Source organism: Tachypleus tridentatus, chromosome 10 (genome assembly GCF_004210375.1).
Source record: "Tachypleus tridentatus isolate NWPU-2018 chromosome 10, ASM421037v1, whole genome shotgun sequence".
NCBI lineage: Eukaryota > Metazoa > Arthropoda > Merostomata > Xiphosura > Limulidae > Tachypleus > Tachypleus tridentatus.
In genome coordinates, this window is record NC_134834.1 from 133,735,383 (window position 1) to 133,756,498 (window position 21,116).

A 21,116-nucleotide genomic window follows, 5' to 3' on the forward strand; every position below is an offset into this window, starting at 1 on the left:
ACATTCACAGTCGCATTGCTAATTACGTTTTGGTCATGTTTAAAGTACTATACATAACGTTCACAGTGGTTTTGTTAAGTATAAAAATGTTTAGCTTCGTGTTTAAAGTGCTATATGTAACGTTTACAGTGGTCTTATTGAATACGATAAATATTTCGCTTGATGTTTGAAGTATTATGTGCAACATTCATATTTATTAACAGAAATATAAATAATAAATAATTTTTAAAAAAAATTCTCATTTTTTGAAATTACTGAAAATTTTATCTGAACTGCAAAAACAACAAACATTAAAATAAAATGTTTTTATCTCTGTCATTCGCTATGAATAAATTATATTAATTACTTTAATTAAGCTAGACGTTTTAAGGGGTCCTCTGAAACTGATACAATAGCAACCAAAAACGTTCAATGTATGCTAAAATATCAACATGGTGCATGTATAATAACTTAACAAAATTCTCTCATTAAATCTTAATATGTCTTTTATATTGTCAGATTATGAAGACCGCCATTTCCTTTCATCTTCTCTGCGTGTATACATATATATATATATACAAAAGACCCGCATATGTGATTTGCTGAAACGAACATACCTCTGTGCTTATGAGTTTTACTATGTATTGAAATATTCTATGCTCATAAACAGTCAAACTCCACAGAAAAATACACAAATATATGCAAAAATGATAAGTGCGTATGTAAAGGAAATTTAGAAATTTTGCGTGATTCTCTGAAGCACATCTGTTTAATATTTACATTAGTAATACCTTATTATAAAAATGTAAATTTATGAGCAAAATGCATTCAATTTAACGTATCAGTCACTTTGTCAGTAAAATTAAGACAAAACTACAGAAATTAACTTATCCATACAGTATAAATAATTTATATGAAATAATAGGTATTAAAGTACAATAATTTGGTTTACAAATTATTAACAGTACTTTTTCTATGTCTGCTGTTCATCATCACAAAAGCCCCCTGGTGGATTAGTAGTAAGTCAGAAGGCATATAACGCTAGAAATCCGATTTTATACCTGTAACGGCAGAGCACAGATAACACATTGCGCAACTTTACTCTTAGCAACGAACAGTCAAACACCATTAGGTTAGGGATGCACTTGCGAGACATGTCGCTAGAGGACGCTACAGGTGTGTCCACCTCAGGTAATGAGAAGGGTTGAGAAGGGATAGGGAAGATGATGTCACCAGAGACGATTATGTTATTGTTTCTAAGCCTTTTAAAATTTCACATTTGAAGGATACGAAAAAAATATTTTTAAAGGTTTTACATATAGAGCTGAATGATAAAAAATTCATATATTACTATATTAATACCACAGAATGCATATTTCATTGATCAAGTTTAGTGACTAAACTATATTTTGGTCTAAAATATGAAATTTGAAACATATTAAAAACTTAACCTACCTCCTTGAAATCTTATTTTGGCCCAGCACGGCCAGGTGGGTTAAGGTGTTCGATTCGTAATCTGAAGGTCGCGGGTTCGAATCCCCGTCGCACCAAACATGCTCGCTCTTTCAGCCGTGAGGGCGTTATAATGTGACGGTCAATCCCACTATTCGTTGATAAAAGACAAGCCTAAGAGTTGGCGGTGGGTAGTGATGACTAGCTGCATTCTCTCTAGTCTTACACTGCAAAATTAGAGACGGCTAGCGCAAATAGCCCTCGTGTAGCTTTGCGCGAAATTCAAAAACAAACAAACAAACAAGCAAATCTTATTTTCAGAGTTTGTTTATTTGAAGCTGAGAACAAAATTACACAATGTGTTATATTTGTTCTGCCCACCACAGATATCAAAACCAAGTTGCTAGCATTGTAAATCTACAAACATACCGCTGTACGCCTGGGGGTAGGATTGTTTTGAAAGAATGAGATGGTATCATAACGCTTGAACATGGCTGAGAAAGCCACTAGGGGAACATTCTGAGCTCTTGATTGGTTATTTACATGTGATATCCAGAAGAGTACATAAGAGAGTGTTTCCAAAAATAGAAATTTGGAGACTTGTTTACCAGTAATCAGTTCTTAATATCATTAGACAGTCTAAAAGTTTTACGCAGTTTAATCTTAAAGGAAATATTATATATATATAAAGGATGGACAAACAGTATGTTATTCGTTCATGATTTTTAGTTGTAGCAAAATGACTTTGTACAGATGCAAAATTTGCAAAATAATTGTTTTATCGTAATTAAATCTAGACATTAATTATGTAATAACATGCGAAGGCATAATAACAGTGTTACAGCATATTTGTTAAAACCTAAGTGTTTAGGTTTTATAAAACATTCGTTACTGAAACAGAAAAACAAATATTGTTTGAACTATGTATCAAAAGTACTTCAAATCCATTCTCTACTAATAGACATCACGACGTTATTTAAGGAATATAAATGGTTTAATTACTATTCATTACAGTTTTACAGCAGGCACAACAATACACGCCATTTAGATAGGACATTAGGTAGAAAGCTCATGTGTAGTTCGCGTTGTTTGAGTGGTTAGTAAATAATATAAGAAATTAACAGAGGAAATTATTTCAAAATAGACTAATTTTTATATTTAACCTTACAAAATCCAAGACTGTCCAGAGACCAATTCCACCAAGCCTCCAATAAAAGTTGATCTCTCCTCCCCATTCAAATCTGAAATGGTGTTCCTGGGCACAGCAGAAGAAATAAACATAGAATATAAAGAACCCCAGGGATCATTTGGATACTATCCTGAAAAGAGCGCTTACACTAATGATTTACTAATAACAAACCAATAACATTTGCTTCTCAACAGTGTTATTTTTCGTAAGGAAAAAAAAATCCCTTAAATTAATAATAATTTTGCGGAATGCTTTAGATTATATTATTTCTTAATAATTCCATTGTACCAACAATAATTGCATTAACAAATGGTTGCATTTTCCATTTCAACAAATCCTTGAATCTGCGTCAAATCTCATGAAAAATCCAGAAAAAACAACAACAAATAAATGGCAGCATAATCTAGGAACACGACACACATCCTGAACAGATTCCTTTTAGTTAAAAATAGGGTTGTATGTGAGAAGTATTTCACGTGATTGTTTCAACATAGATTTACGGACTGGGTTAATAGATAAAAAATCCACGAAAAAGCAGAGTACAACTGGAAACCAGGAAAAGATATGTCTTAAAATATTATTTAGGTGAAATTACACTGAAATACTTGTATAAAACTGCTTTTAAACACTACTTCTCTTTACTTCTAAACACGTACAAGAACCAACAACGTTTGTACGTCATGAGATGGATCGCAATGTGACACGTGTGATGTTACCCATGGAGTATATTGTCCCACGTTTTATAGCTATTATTACATAACTATGGTCCTTCACCATAGCATAAAAAAGGTATAATAATGTTGTAATGTTGCTAGAGGAAAGTGCAAGTTGTCCTGATGACGTTAAGATTGTAATGTTTAATAATATAGACCTAGAAAGTTCTAAAGATTTTATGTCAAATTTTCTAATGAATTGAAGAGTATAAATACGAGATTGGGAGACAAAGATATAAAAACTGAAAGTTGCTTCCACTCAATAGAGTGAATCAATCAAAGTGTTTTTAGTGAATATATCACATTTTGAGTTGCATTGTACAAGTAGATTTCTTTTTACGATGATGTAGTACAGTTAACATGGCCAGAACTTTCCTTAAAGTTTTTTTTCAGCTGGATAATCATACTTTAACTATATTTTTAATACATTCACCTCATATATACAAGCCTAGTAACAAATTATCAAGAAAAGGATATTCTGTTAAAGACATTTATTTATCAACAGTGGAATGGAATTTTAACATTTTAACTATCTTGTTTTTTTTACATTTACCAGCTTTAACATCCTTATATAGGTGAATTTTCAACTGCACACTGAAAATATTCCTGAGCATAGCTGTATACGTGGCCTAAAATTTACCACAATGTTTAAACTTGTAAAAACATTAAAGGCGGAATTACTCTAATCTTTTGGTTCGATTTTAATTTCGCGCAAAGTTACACAAGAACTATCTCATTTAGCAGTGTAAGACTAGAGTGAAGGCAACTAATTATCAACGCCTACCGCCAACTCTTGGGCTACTCTGTTACTAACGAATAATGGGATTGATCATCACATTATAACGCCCCCACGACTGAAAGGGCGAGTATGTTTGGTGTGACGGTCATTCGAACCTGCGACCCTCGGATTAGGAGTGCTTTAACCACCTGGCCATGCCGGGCCTAAAAAGAAAAATAACCTAGCAGAGAGATGTCATGTCGATAATATGTACAAATGCATGTGTGCATGTGATTTTATTCACCGTTTATATAATTACCTTTCTACATATCTTAACTATTAAGCGATGCATATTTTACAAAGAAACCAACACGAGGTCCTTCTTACGGTGATGTATGGATACTAGATCCATATATGATTATGTGAAGCACATACTAATATGTTGCTGTATGATATGAAATCTTATGATTTATGAAGAAGATAAAAACAACTGCTATTGAGAGAAAACATAGACGAGAGCACTTAGACCGAAAGATGCACAGGATATATTTGTCAATTATTAAAACTGATAACCTTTGTAATTTGATGTTATTTTTGAGAAGTATTCAATATCCTTATTTCGTGTGATGTAATAAGTTAGGTGTTTCCTTCTCTTGTTTTTTCCTAAATCATTTTTGTAATTTTACAACATAATTTGATATTGCTTTTTAATATTTCTGAGTTTAACTTTGAAATGTATTTATTTATAAACAATATCTGTCTAAACATTAGTTTAAATAAGTATTCATTTCTTAGTCATAACATAAATAATATATTTGTAATTTTTATCTTACCCTGGTAGTAACGTTCTTCTTTGAAATGTTACGTATCTAATTTATACTGCTGGCCAAAATCTTAAGGCCAATGAACATAAAGAAAAAAATATGCATTTTGTGTTATCAGACTCAACCACTTATTTGAGTAGAGGTTCGAATGATGAAAATAAAAAAAGGGAAAAGAAAAAAAAACCTTTTTAGCACTTAATAGGGAAAATGTGAACACCATAAAATTATCTTAAATACTAGATGTCAAAAGTTTAAGACCATATTGAAACGAAGCGCTAATCGGTAAACACGTAACAAAATTTAGTCACTTGTGTTCAAGCATTAGCGTTGTCAGCATCTCCCATTGGCATCTTCTGTGTTACATTGGATAAAAACATGGCAATGGCTAAAATGTTGACAGAGTTTGAATGTGGCAGAATTGTCGAGCTGCAAAAGCAAGGTCTCTCTCAACGTGCCATCGCTGGTGTGATTGGGCGAAATAAAACTGCTGTTGGAAATTTCTTAAAAGACCTTGAGGGACACGGAACGAGAATTTCAAGTGGTCGGCCCAAGAAAATTTCGCCGGTGTTGAGCAGGAGCATTCAACGGGTTGTCTGGCAAGACACCAGCCGATCGTCGAACCAGATTAAGACCCTTACGGACGCAGAACACAGTTCAAGAACAATAAGACGGCACCTACGAGAAAAAGGCTTTAAAAACTGTAAACGTCTTCAAAGGCCATGCCTCCTTCCACACCACGAAACAGCTCGGTTAAACGTTGCTGAAAAGCACCAAACATTAGACGTAAAACAGTGGAAGAAGGTTTTGTTTTCTGATGAAAAAAAATTAACCTGGATGGTCCAGATGGCTTCCAACCTTACTGGCACGATAAGGATATCCCATCGGAGACATTTTCTACACGACACAGTGGAGGAGGCTCCATCATGATCTGGGGTGCTTTCCCCTTCCATGGAACAATGGAGCTTCAGGTTATACAGGGGCATCAAAAAGCAGCTGGCTACATTGGCATGTTGGAGAGAGCATCCTTATTGACTGAAGGCCCTCACTTGTGTGGAAATGACTAGATCTTTCAGCAGGACAATGCACAATCCACAATGCCCGCAGGACGAAAGACTTTTTCATGGCGAATAACGTGATTCTTTTGGACAATTTAGCGTGTTCGCCCGAACTGAACCCCATTAAAAATGTTTGGGGTGGATGGCAAGAGAAGTCTATAGAAATGGACGTCAATTACAAACAGTGCATGATCTTCGTGAAGACATCTTCACCACTCGGAATAACATTCCAGCCAGCCTTCTACAAACGCTTATATCAACCATGTCAAAACGAATGTTTGAAGTTATTGACAATGACTGCCGTGCAACTCACTACTGAGACCTCTTGTTTGGCATTTCCTACCCTGTTTAGGACTTCATTTTGGTATGGTTTTGTACTTTTGACCAGCTAGCATTTCGGCTAATTTCAGAGTGTTAACATTTTCCCTATTAAATGCTAAAAACATTTTTTTATTTTAATTTTCCCTTTTCTTATTTTCATCTTTCGAAGCTCTACTGAAAAAATGGTTGAATCTAACAACGCAAAATGCATATTTTTTCTTTATATTCATTGGACTTAAGATTTTGGCCAGCAGTGTGTGTCTTAAACTAATGAAGCCTTCTGAGCATCCATTACAAACTTCAAAAAATTAAAAGCAGGGTTGTGATAAGAAGATTGAATAAAACCAATAGTTAATTAACTTTATTATATTATATGCACATTTCTAGTTATGATCTTAGTCGAAATAAAACATTTCATTCTTTATTTTGACACATTTCTCAGAGACAGAAAATACGACAGTTGTTTAGAAAACAGAACTAACTTACCTTAATATCAAGTAACTTCTGCCATGTCGGAGTAATAAAGTAAAGCACGCCATCTATCGCTCCTTCTTGTAATAACCCAGTGATCAGCAAAATCAGCAAGATAATGTAGGGAAAGGTGGCAGCAAAATAAACAACCTAATTTTAAAAATCACAAAATATAGACATGGCAATAAATTATTTTAATTTATACGTTCAATTTGGTCCTGGAACAAACTTGATTCAAGTCAATTACATCTGTTGACGAAAATAAAGTTTGGAGACAGCTTGAAGAAAGAAACTTTATTACAAATTTTCTGCAATGTATTATTTGTAATAACGCTCCTTTCGAAGTTAAGCCGTCTCTAGAGTTCAATACCTATAAATATTGTTTATGGTATGTGCGACTTTTACAAGCTGACGAAAAATGATCACAATTATACTTGTTATAGAACCTACTACATTATTTACCTAGTCCTAAGTGACTAGATTTTTTTTTCTAATTTTGCACAAAGGGCTATCTGTGCTCTGCTCACCACGAGTATCGAAACCCAGTTTCTAGCAGTATAAGTCCGCAGACATGCCACTTGGGAAAGACTAGATGTGAAATGTAGTGTTTGTAAAAGTAATCGATTGATGCCTTGCGACAAGTATAATTGTAATCATTCTTTGCTCGCTTATGAAAGGTGTACACAATACAACTTTTGTTGTATCAAATGACTTATACGAAGTATTATGATCACTGTTATGTTTGTTATACTCTAGCTAGCCTAATGAGTTCTAGATTAAGGAAAAAAAAGTCGTGGGTAACGGATATAACAAATATAGTGTGGTTAGAATACTATTATTGTAAAGTTTTCTAATTCTCGAAAATCTTCAACGACTAGATAAACAGTGCAGTAGTAAAACACATAGTAGGCCTAATACTAATGTCTTATGACAGGTATAATTGTAACCATTGTATAGTTCAATCTTAGAAACTCCTCTATTCAATTGTATATTTTATACTCATACTATCAGGTCATCCCATAAGTAATGTCCGAAAATTTAATACAGAAAGTGCATCATCATTTCTGTTTCTGTAGAAGGCTTTAATGACTAAAATATGTTGTAGGATGTGTGTAAAAAATGTTCAGACAAATAAAATAAACTAACCCAACTCCACTTTTTCAGATCATTAATTAAATAAACCCTTATGAAAATAGATGTGTCTGAGGAGCACATTAGGCATATAATGCTTTATGAGTTTAAAAAGGCAATAGTGCTGCAGAAACTACGCGAAACATTCATGGTGTTTATGGTGTGGAGTCTCTCAATGAAAGAAAATGTCGAAGGAGGTTTCAGAAGTTCAAATCAGGTGACTACAGCTTAAGTGATGTTTCACGTTCAAGTCGTCCTGTTGAGTTTAATGATGACTTGCTGCTGGCTGCACTTGATGAAGATTGTGCTGTAACAGTTGAAGAACTAGCATAAAGCTTAATTCAACCCATTCAACAGTTCACCGTCATCTGAAACAGCTTGGAAAGGCGTCAGAACTTGGAAAATTGGTCCCCCATGATTTGACAGAAGCCCACCTTAGAGCAAGAGTGGACATTTGCACTTCTTTGCACTCTCGTGAACGTAACTCACATTTTCTGGACAAATTAGTGAATAGAGATGAAAAATGGATATATTGTGAAAATGTTGAGCGCCGCAGACAATGGCTCAGTGCAAGTAAACTGGCTAAAGTACAGCCCAAAATAGACATCCACACTAAGAAAGTCTTGTTAAGCATTTGGTGGGATATTGTTGGTGATCCACTTTGAGTGACGATTACATCAGACTTTTAATATCAACAGTTAGGGCGCTTGAATATTGCACTGAAAGAAAACAGGCCTGCTTGATCAATCGTAAAGGTGTTGTGTTACACCAGGATAATGCACAGTCCCATACAGCAACGATCATATCTGCAAAGATTGAAGAGCTAGACTGAGAAAAACTTCCACATCCTCCTTATTCTCCAGACCTTACCCTATCTGATTATTATCTATTCCGAAGTTTCCAGAACTGTCTTGATGGAAAAGAGCTTGGAACTCATGAAGATGTCAAAACTACCTTCTCTATATTCTTTTTCTCCAAACCCCAAGAATTTTATAGAAGTGGCATTTAGAAGTTTGTGAATCATTGGCAGGAAGTAATTAATAATAATGAAACATACATTACTGATTAAATAACATTAAAAGCGTTTGAAATCATTTATCTTTTTCTGAACCTAAAATCGGACATTACTTACGGGATGATCTGATATTAATCGTAATTCTTACATTAAAATAATTTTATTTATCTATTGCTATCCGGATAGACAGTTGTAAAACTATTTTTATAGCAATTTTTTAACCCTAAGACACTTTCTATGTGATTTACACTTGCTAATACGGTTAGTACTGTTAGATTTATATGGCTAGAACATTAAACTCTATATAGATGGCAAGCTTATTATAGCTTTTACTGTTAATATAATGTGCTTCTTGTTCATTAGTCTCTGAGTATCCTAACATTCTTATCTTGTGATAAATAAAAATAGAGTTAAAAAACTAGAAATAGAAAAGGCCTATAGTTCACAAATCATCACTTTTTTGAAAGCTAGATAAAAAATGTAGATGTTGCTTTAAAACATTTTCACTTACATGTTTACATGCAGAACATGATGAGATAAGTAAATGACGAAACGAATAGTTAATACATAACATATATTGTTTACTTTACCTTCCCTGAAGTTTTGATGCCTTTCAGTAAGCAGAACACTACAATAATCCAACTCAACAGAAGACACAGCGACAGATCCCATTTGATTCCACCTGAATTTTCAATCCCTTCCGTTAACTGAAGCACATAGTGTCTAGTCAATATTATGAAATACAGTAACTTGAATGAGTTTTTACAACAATATTCGCTATCTGTTTTTGTTAATTTTATTTAAAGTGAGCTTGTGTGTTAATTTTATATAACGATTTTCTAGTGACTGTCACTTAACTTCATGTTTGTTTTGTTGAATTTCGCGTAAAGCTACACGAGCGTTATCTACGCTAGCCGTCAATAATTTAGAAGTAATATAATAAAGGGAAGGCGGCTACACATCATGAACCACTGCCAATTCTTGGGACACTCTTTACCTACAAAAAGTGAAATTGACTGACATATTACAACGCTACCCATGGCTGAAAGAATAAATATGTTCTGTAATGAAATTCGAACCCGTGACCTGCAAGTCGAGCGCCAAAACCATGCCACGCTTTAAACGTATCAACCAATATGAATTCGTTACTGTCTATTGAGAAAAAGTCACACTTGGAAGTAAAGGAGATTTAATGTCCGTTTTAACATACACAACACGCTGAATCATAATTTACAAAAAAACCTTTCAAAATGTCTCCAAAACATTTTCTTTGCAGATACAATTATGTATCCCAGTGTAGGCTCATGACGCTAAAAGTGACTTTTGATGCATGTGATGAGCAAGGTACATACAGCTCGTTGTATAGTTTTATGTTCACCAGCAACTAAAACTATATAAGTGTTTGTTCACTTTTAACAGTTTACATGACATATAACTTTTATTACAATTTAGCTGTTTTTTGTTTTTATAAAATAAATTGATATATTTGCAACTTTAAAATAATAAGAAATTCCTAGATATTTATTATATTCACTCTAACCGAATTTTTCTTTATATATAAAGTACAAAAATATTTATCTGTCTGTTCGTTATCTAATTACTCTCAGGCCGCTGAGCCAATTTAAGCAAACTTTGTGGGCTAATAGTTTGGAACAAGGAGCATATTTATGATGGACCACACACTCCTCCACTTCCATTATTGTAGTTATTGAGAATTTCTTACCTTTAAAGTAAGTTAACTTTAACTATATTCATAGATAGCGCCACGTTCGTACATCCACAAAAAACTTTACATAACACACACTGTATGGGAGAGAGCGCAAACAGGTCTTATATTTCTTATAGAGTGCGCTAACACTCTCTATGGAGGAATATAATAAACAAAAATTTGGTCGCTACTATTGCAGTTCTCTCCCAACAGCTATCACAAAGCTGATATTAATAGCCGTCTCAAGAGTTATATCCACTTCCTACTTTGACCCATGACCCTACAACTTCGGCCTGTAAGAAGTTTCTGCTACGAATCACCGTTGATTAATTAACAACGTGAAACACAGTGAAAGGACATTAAGAGCTGGATGTTGAAAGCGGGTAACAAAAAGCACACATCTGGCCACAACCTTAACCGAAAACTCTTCCTACAAAGTCACCCACCATCGTACTTTGCATACCAAGTTTTAAGTATATACTTTGGGTGACATAGTAACGAAAACTGTAATAATATGCTATGTTATAAGTATATTGTGTGAAAGTTAGAATTTTTGTGTTATTTATTAAAACATCCACCACCACGTTTTCTTAAATTCCTAACCCGGACAAAGTAATGACACCTCAAGTTGCTATAAATACTTGGGAATGAACTTTTGGTGAGAAATTTCTACTCTTATTGTTGTAGGTATTTGGCTATAAAATTTATAATGTTGAGACGAGAAAATTGTACTCGAAACTAGTTAAAACTTAAGACTATGCTTGATGTTTGCTTTTACTTCGTTTCAACGAAAACAGACCTCAATGTATGGCTTTCTGTCAAGAAAAGGCGAAAAAGAGATAAGTGGTAACTATGGAATTTGTGTCAGTAAGTAATTTCCTACTTACTATGATGTACTACAGAGAAAATGTTGAATATAAGTAATCCGCTCTTGATTCGGAGATTGTGTCTGTTAGATGTTGGCAGAAGTAGTTTTTGTTCTACTAAAAGTATACACCGAGTAAAGAGAAAGTATTAAACACTATATGCTTACGAAAAAGTGATTTACATCGGCGATAATGAGAAAAACTGAACACTAAATCCTAAATATTCTTAAATAATATGAACAAACGGAATATCAGAATCATGAAGCTCAAGTCTTTGAACTATTATAAAAACACGATTATATGAAACTCCCACATCTCAAATATATACATTATAATCAATAAACAAACATGCATAAAAGATCAACTTATCGATTATATTAATTTAATGCCAACAAACTCATGTTTGAGAACTCCACATCTGAAATGTATTCAAATGGTGCCTGTACACAAACAGAAGAATTTTTTATTACAGGTAAACCCCGTACTGTAAACGAACTCATATAAGAGAATTTTGCTTCTCAGGTAAACCTAAATAGTATAAACAAACACATTTTTCTTACTCCTCCAATAGGCAACTGCAAGTTGGTATCGCGTTTAAGTAGCTTTCAAGAAAAACTACTCTTTAATCTTGTGAGTGACAGTCTTCTCGAATATCGATTGTGATCTCAAGTGAGGCTTTCGTCGTTCTAAAAAGAGGAAAAGTTCAGTGAAAAAATTCTTATCGATTTCCAGTACGAATGTACCGTTGGTACTTCAAGCAAACCCAGATGATATGAACTGCATATTCGTGAAAGCCACGTGATCTTCTGTTCTCGTATCTGAATTCGTTATAGTCTTAACCTCTAATCATACAATGAAGCCAAGAAACCGAGTTGACAGTAAGTGGAATCGACGTATTTCACTGTTATAAGTAATTAAACGTGTAAAAACTGAACAGGAATATTGATTTCTTGACCATTAATAACGATACCATTTAATCAAAATTAGATCAACCTGCCTGATCTTAAGGTTATGTCGGATCAAGCCAAAAAGTGTAACTGTTTCAAGTGCTCAAGTTGAGATCAATATAACTTGCTTCTTAAATCAGTTATTTTCGTTCCACAACTCATGAAATAAATATTCCATTTATTACAAAAAAAGATTATGTTTCTTTAGAGATTGTTTTTGTTCGCAAATATCGAATGACTAAGGTGTATTTTGTTATGAAGTTTTAATAAATGAAATAAATACTTTGAATATTGTAATAATCATAGTACATTTTCATAATAAAAATTATTACTTTTAAACGCTTGAATTAGTCAGCAACGGGGAAAACTAATAATTAAGTTTAAAAAGTCATATTTTCCTGAATAATATAATACAGTGTGTATTATAATAATATAATAATAATTTATATAGTGTGTGATATGCTTTGCGAACAGCCTTCCTCTGGCTCAGCAGTAAGTCTGACGGCTTGCATCTGTAGAAACAGAGTTTCGATACCCCTGGAGGGCACAGCACAGATAGTCTATTGTGAAGCTTTGGTCTTAACAACAAAGAAAGAAGCAAAGATTTATGAAAAATACATTATTTGTGAAAATATTACTTCCTTTTCTTAGCTGGCCCGGCATGGACAAGCGTATTAAGGCGTTCGACTCGTAATCCGAGGGTCGCCAGTTTGACTCCCGGTCGCACCAAACATGCTCGCCCTCCCAGCCGTGGGGACGTTATAATGTGACGGTCAATCCCATTATTCGTTGGTAAAAGAGTAGCCCAAGAGTTGGCGGTGAGTGGTGATGACTAGCTGCCTTCCCTCTAGTCTTACACTGCTAAATTAGGGACGGCTAGCGCAGATAGCCCTTGAGTAGCTTTGAGCAAAATTAAAAATATCATCCTTTTCTTAGCACAACTTCGCTCAATTAACTAAACTTTTAGGTTGATTTAAATGATTTCAATCAATAATTATTCGTAAAAAAAGTTGGGTCTAAAAATATAACCACTAAATAACCATGATTCTCTACCGGATGTGGCAACAGGTTAGTATATTAATACTGTGATCCGAACGCTTCGTGGTTTGCTTCATGCTTTTAATCAATGGGTGCGCCACATGGCGTGCAAGTTACAGTCACTTCTAACTGGTAATCTAAGAGTTAGGGGTGGGTGCTGTTGAGTGGCTGCCTTCCCTCTAATCTAACTGTTCAAAATATAGTCCTTTGTGTAGATTTGCTCGAACATTATAAAGCAATCATATTACTCAGTGTAAAACCTTTAACTATTTATGTCACGCTTAAGCCTGAAAATGAGTAGAAAACAATACTTTATTTTGTTTAGTATTTACTTCATAAGAACATAAGAACGGAGACAGCACTTGATATAAATTTGAAGACTTACTCCCAGTAAACTTGACTTGACGTTTTCGAATTATTCAGCATCAAAGTCACCTGTGAAAAAAAGATCAACTATTTTTTATCAGTTAAACTTAATGAAGTTTAACATTAAAGATCCAGTAAAAAAATACCACGAATATCTTGTAGATTTGGTTATTTAAATTACAATAACAATAATACACAACTCACACTCAAGACAGACGTTTCATTAAAATACATTAATACCACTCATCTGACGAAAAGTTTTAGACTTTCAATACATATTATACACAGACTGGGTACGTTATATTAAAACGGTTTTGGATTCTCACCACGTCGTTACAGTCCACGTCTGCATATCCGATCACACTCTCTTTTTTAACCATGCACCTTGATGATAATCCTGCAGTGTAGTTTCCACTGCAAATGGACTAGTCGTAAAGTTTTCATTTCCAAAGAACTCTCTTCTTCTACGTTGCTTCCCATTAATTTGTCTAGTGTAAAAAGAAAATCGTTTTTCAATGCCTATTTCAACAGTCCGATGACATGGAAATCCGAAGCACTATATCCGAAGACTTTGTTGATATGTCTTCGTCTGGAATAGCACGAATACCTGTCTCATTATCCAGTTACTTAAGATATATATGTTGTGGAAACAACTTTTGTAGACGAAACATATATCACTTTTCCAGATCGAGATCCTTTATCATTATGTTGCATAATCTTTTCTAGAACACGTGTATGGTTTTTGTCACTGACCTTTGTATTCGTGGATTCTTAGCTGTAACAAGATGCTGTACTTTGCTTACCAGGATTTGGGCACAACTTGTTACAGGTCTATTTCTGAATACACTGCGTTCCCCATGTTGATCCATATTCCTTTGTTTTCCAATTCTATTAAGTACAAGGTATAGCCATGCCTTGTAAATTCTAACTGCTTGATCTGAACAAATCTTTAAGATTTGATTACATGAATTTTTACGTCGAAAAGGGTTGTTACATACTTCCCCAAACTACTGATTTTCGAGAGCATCAAGCTACCTACGAAATACCCCAAAAAGAGTTTAAATATAATTTTTATTCATGCAGTTCCATCGGATCTTTGTATCAGTTGTAGTTGTTGCATAACTTACCGATTTACATATTCAAAATTGTTTAAAACTAACATACTCAGCTCTCCATATGTGGCAGTATCAAAATCTATTAAAATAGCCCAAGCATTGAGAAATATATAAAAAATTTACTATCTTCAATTTAATATCTGCATTTTTACCAATAAAACGTCTTTCTGAACTACATTTTGGATTTCGTAAACTGAACTTGAAAGGAAAAGAAAAACCTGAACATGTATTTTGTACTTTAAAGAATATTTTTAGTTTTCAGATAAGATATTCTTTTTTCAAGTAACGTTTAGTAGTTTGTTTATAAAAGAATTTGAAACTAGAGATTTTTTTCCATGTTGTACTAAGAAGTTGAAATGTAGTCTCATGAGAAAACATAAGTTTGTATCAAATTCGTATTGTATTTTAATTTGTATTTCGAGTATGATTCTTCAGTATTAAAATACAGTTGAGAACGATGTTTCACTCAAGAGAATTACAAAAGAAAAAGTTGTATAATTTGTGAATTTCTCATATACATATATAACATAAGTGTATTATATTTGAAAGATAAAGAGCTAAGGACAAGTAGAAATTATATCCAACGTATACATAAATATTACGTTAGACTGGTAAGGATTTTGATGTCTGATTAGTTAAGGCGCTCAACTTGCAATTTTTTGTTTGAATCCCTTCATCAAAAATGTTCGCACTTTCAACCATTGAGGCATTACAATGTTACGGTAAATTCCACTTTTCATTGGTAAAGTGTAGTACAAAAGTTGGCATTGGGTGATGTTGACTAGTTCTCTTCTCTCTCTCTGGTCTATTATTTCTAAACTAGGGATAGCCTTTGATTAACTATGCACGAAATTCAACAAACATATAAACCAGACAGGTAAGTGGCAACACGTCTCTATATATAGATTGTATTAGGTAGTTCCCCATTACAGAGTTTTTTATACACTCCTTTATATTTTTATGGAATGATAACTTATACAAGCTTCTTTTTTGCTTTGAAATTTATATGCTAAGATTTACACTAGATTTTAATCAATGATTTGGAAGAACAGAATAATTTATGGGAATTTGTTTTACTTCGAAGAGAAGGTTCAGTAGAATAAAATAACACTATTACTTTTTAAACAACAGATACATAAAGTCCCGCAATGAGTTAGCAGTAAAAAGGGCAAAAGTAAAAACAAATAGACACGTGGAATGATAAAAAGCATAATATTTCATATAATAAAATACAAATAATTACTTTAAAGACTTCTGTGATAAATACCTACTTCGTTTATTTGAATAAAAATGTATTTGTTAATTTCTTATTTTGTTCTATTTTCTGTAATTATCTAATATATGTTTTACATGTTACAGAAAGTGTTTCAGTTGGAAAAATCTACGTGTTTACGTAATTAAAAATGATAACGTAGCTAAATAACTATTAATTTCATCCTTCTATAAAAAGTTTCGAATATATCTTTAGTCAAATATATTCGAGTAATTTTTATAACTTTTCGTGCAGCTATTTTGCACGTAGTTATGACAGTCTCGTTAATCGAATGTTGCACGTTGAAACATGTTTGTTCACGTAAAGGTTATACACGGAAACAGCTAAGGGCTTGTGTCTCTTTGTCCCTTCACCTGTTGTGTGTTGATGGAGGGGCATCTCAAAGGATAACAGAAAACATAATTATTTGTACAGACAGATGTGAGTTGGTATGTCATCGTTGGTAGACAGCATCAGCAATGTAAAAAATGTAAACTAGGGAAACTCTGCCACACGTATAAGTTAAATAGGTCTATGTGTAAAGCAAATTAACTAGTGTTAAAAATGTAAACTGGAATAACTGCTAAAATATAAATTAACATATCTACGTGTAAAAAAAGTAAACTAGAGTGACTTTGCCAAACGTTTAAGTTAAACAGGTATACATGTAAATCAAACTAACAAGGAAAGTGATGAGTAAGCGAAGTGTTTGTTTCCAATGTTTAACGACTAACGAAGGACTGTGCAGACAATACTCACGTTCTCAGAGCGGACGTGACAGTTTGTATTGTTTGCCCACAGTGGGTCACATCGGCTCCAGGGGACTTCGTATTGAAATATGGACGCCATGTAGAAGATCGTATATGACATGACGACGTTGTAATAAATTACGATAATAAGTGATACAGTTACCATTGCGAAACCTACACCTGATAACCATAAAAAAAACAACACATATTTTATTCTAAACACACACACATATACATATAGAACTTCATGAATAATGCAGTTATATAATTCAAAAATAGCTAACTTCCTTATGTTCATGAGCCAGTTATTTTTACCTAGAGTCTTAGACTATAATTTGGGGGGTTGAAACAACATAACAGGGTAAAAGTACGTTCAGGATATTTGCTTGATTTAAATTTTAATTACTACTTAAAAGTATTAATTTTTGATACAGCTATCCGTGGGTTAATAGATTTACTTTTGTGCAAAGTTTCGTTTCTAAAAGTGAGACATACTACGTAAAACATTTAAGGAACAAGTTATTTACGTGGTTCGTTATTAAGCCTAACGCTGGTGTATGATACAGACCTGTGACCACGTCATACAAGAGCTAATTAGCAAGTCTAATAACCTACATGCTTCGTTAATTTCCTACTTAACTTAAGTATTCGAAAAGCTAAAACTATTTGAATAAATTTAATAAATCCTTGGAAAGTTGTAACTCTTCAAAATCATGAAAACCAATCGGCACTAAGTAAATTGTGAGTTCAGCTTACAACAGTCATACATTTTATTTGAAATAAAACGAAAGAATTTATACAAAAACGTAGTATTTATGTCAATTAATCATTTACATAACATTTCATTCTGTTTTTCTGTATAAAAAGCTATGTACTTAGAGCATGGTTGTTTAGATCAAATATCATGATCATCTAATTTCAGTTATTAATTGCTTTGTATTTGTTTAATGTTATTACTTTTACTATATATTAATATTTACACAATTTAAAACCATCTTACCTTTAGCAATCGGGACGCAAGACCAAATTGCTAATGGTCCTACACCAGCAAACTGACCGAAAGCGAGTTCCATGAAGTACATGGGTTTTCCAGCAAACACCAGCATCAGTAAATATGGAATAAGAAAAGCACCTGTGTAGGAAAGTATGAAAAACAAAATGTATCACACAAACATGATATCAATATTTAATAAGTACAGAATATAAAAAAAATCGTACCAGAAAGTAATGTGCTTATAACATCTGTGTATACAAAATAATAAATGCACCTGTACAAGAAAATATAAAACTATCAGGTTTATGCACAAGTGTTAATAAGCTGAAATTTAGAAACACACTATGAAAACGTACCACAGCAGAAAGTTCGTAATGCGATTACATAGGGAATAAAGGTGATGTTTAAAAAACTAAAACTTTGAGAATAGATCTGCCAGAACTGCAAATATCCTGAGATAGAAATATTAAGACTAAGAAATGAGGCCCAAAATACAATATCTAAGTGATGAGAAAATAAACAAGTGTTTATTAAGTAATAAAGTTAGATTAAAGTAGTTGTGGTATTGTTTAAATGTTAAAACTTGGCGAAGCATCAGAACCCTGGAACGAACGTACATATAAGTCACCCTGGGCAGTGACTTGTGAGAGACAACATGTGGACATGAAAATAATATATACGTACACTTTTGGTTTGAAATCTGAAATAGACAAATTAAAACAATGCACAATATTAAACGTTGTTATGAAAATGTGGTAGTAAATATAGCCGTAACTTAAGGTATTTTTTTTTATATTCTAACTACATAATAATGAATGTAATGGTTAGAGTAAGTTGCTAGTCTCTTCTAATGTCAATAGTAAAGTGATTCCTCCTTAACATAGACAAAAATACTTAAAAAATTAAACCTCGTTAGTAAACTTAATTTATTTACCGACTATGACCAAAGCCATGTTATTAATATAAATAAGGAAAAAGCAGAAACCAAAGTACCAATCCTTCATGCTCAACATTAATACCAAAGGCATAATTTGACTAGACTGCATCATCAGTAACTCTTCATTTTCTTTCATCCATCAAACTAAGTAGTGTATTCTTTACCACAGTGTATATATACATAGCTAATTTTATGTGTGACACCTTATCTACATCTTTCTGTAAAACCAAGACCACACCATTTCCATTATTGAAATGATAGTTATATCTTGAAACAGATTAATAAAGCAAGATTTTCCTCTGGTGAATCCAGTTTGGTTTCTTTTATTATGTTATGTAATCATTCAATGATTCTATAAAGCTTCTTTTATCAAACTCAGTAGAATGTTTCTCACTACAAAAATAATATTAGCTAATCTGTAACTTTTTAAGGCAACTCTTATCACCCTCCTTCAAATATAAGTAATACTAATTTACTCCTTTATTTAAAAGTAACATATATTAACTTATACTGACCCTGAATTTGTGTTTTATTAATTAAATATAAATCTAAGCTAGCCTAATTATGAAGGTCTTCCCAAATCGATAATTCGACGTTTGACTTACCACTTTCCCCCCGCTAGTACAGTGGTATGTCTATGGATTTACAATGCTAAAATCAGGGGTTCGATTCCCCTCGGTGGGGTCAGCAGATACTCCATTGTGGCTTTGCTATAAGAAAACACACACACACACTTACCTCCTCCGTTTTCGTAGGCCAAATAAGGAAATCTCCAGACATTTCCAATGCCTACCGAGAGACCTATGCAGGATAGAAGAAACTCCCACTTACTACCCCAGTTGCCTCTGGAGGCAATGGTTTGGGTTGACATCCTCCGTATATTGGCTGTACCCCTACGATCAGCAAGGGCTGCAGCACGACGAATTGAAGATCGTCGTGAACTGATGGACGACGTACGCGAATACTGGGAGTGATGTCGTCGTATCTTGTTGCGCTCGGACTTGATAGAACTGGCGGATGTGAATGACCCCCACTTCCGGGCACGAGATGGACGTGACATATGGCTGTCACTGTAATGTCGCTGTCGTTCCATCGCCTCAACATGATGACTTGGATTACGATGAGTGGGGTGCTTGGAGTGTTCATTTGAGGGGTATTCTGGTACCTGAAATAAGAAAGAAAAGAAGGGTAACTTTTTTCTTTATACTCTACAAACAATAAATCGGTTTTTCTGTGTGGTTTAAAGAAAATATAAGAACAAAGAATCCTCACAGTTAGGTCAATAACAGACTCGGAATTTTGAGTGCTTAGTATTTGGCTAACTACTGCCAATTTAATGTGGCATGTATACGAACGACCAACGAGTTGATATAGTGACTAATTAGCTTTAATTAACTCATCAACAAAATGTGTGTTATTTTTAGGTAGTAATCCCAAATAACAGGAGAAACGACATGAAAAGTATCACGGAGTTAAATAGTATTATGTGACAAAATATGAAGCAATATTTATTTATTTCAAAACCATCAAAATGGCGAGTGCATAGTTCAAGGAACAATGATTATACTGGAGATACAGAGATGTTCTCTATATATTGTATTATTTTTCTTCGAAACTGAGAGAGCACAGCCATATGTACAACATTCTTTAATGTCATTCCTTTCAGCGCACAAGTTAGTCATTTCAATAGCAGAATAAAAGAGTACATCCTCAAGTTATCAAATGGGAAATATCACTGTTGACCTTTACCAAAGTAATTTTTCCTGCGAGAAAGCGCACATGACAATACAGTGAATAATTCAGAAAACAACAACAACATAGCATTTAAAAGCTAATAAAATATAATAAAAGGAGTATTTACGTATAATGATTTAACATTAATACTTTCTTATTAAGGTCTTGTAACTGAGGTAGGAACCGATTGATACTGACTAAATTTAAAATGCAGCATATACAAATAAGTAACCTATGATACGGGAACATTGTGAATTCCTGTGAGTCCTGAGCATCAAGTCTATTTTCAAATTAACAAAACTCATACTCCTAGCCAAAACAGGTTAGGTAAAGCAAAATAACTTTAAAAATTTAAGCTGACAATACAACCTACCATCACAATAAGTACTACAAAATTATTTCTTTAGCCAAAATTATAACAGGAAAATTTCATCTTTAGGTCAAAATCAGAACAATAAAATAGGTAGAAAAAAAATGTTATCAAAATCTGTTATGCACTTTTGATTTAACCTACAAAGTCAGTCCTTAAGCAAACTTGGACT

At 33.4% G+C, this 21,116-nt stretch overlaps 1 protein-coding gene across 8 annotated transcripts in view; it reads right to left on the bottom strand.

Annotated features, from left to right (window-relative positions):
• LOC143230358 (sodium-dependent proline transporter-like) overlaps positions 1 to 21,116 on the bottom strand; it is a 58,508-nt gene that overhangs the window by 27,464 nt on the left and 9,928 nt on the right. For 4 of the 8 annotated variants that reach the window (XR_013016411.1, XM_076463798.1, XM_076463797.1 and 1 more), the window contains exons 2-8: positions 19,579 to 20,005; positions 17,910 to 18,041; positions 16,920 to 17,089; positions 13,813 to 13,862; positions 9,459 to 9,591; positions 6,738 to 6,872; positions 2,600 to 2,686 (exon numbers count right to left, since the gene is read on the bottom strand). Coding sequence is in view for 6 of the 8 variants with exons in the window: in XM_076463798.1 (XP_076319913.1) it covers positions 2,600 to 2,686; positions 6,738 to 6,872; positions 9,459 to 9,591; positions 13,813 to 13,862; positions 16,920 to 17,089; positions 17,910 to 18,041; positions 19,579 to 20,005 (1,134 nt within the window). In the remaining 2 variants the exon portion in view is untranslated. The remainder of the gene's footprint in view (positions 1 to 2,599; positions 2,687 to 6,737; positions 6,873 to 9,458; positions 9,592 to 13,812; positions 13,863 to 16,919; positions 17,090 to 17,909; positions 18,042 to 19,578; positions 20,006 to 21,116) is intronic. The other 4 variants (XR_013016412.1, XM_076463800.1, XM_076463799.1 and 1 more) reach the window with 1 other exon arrangement.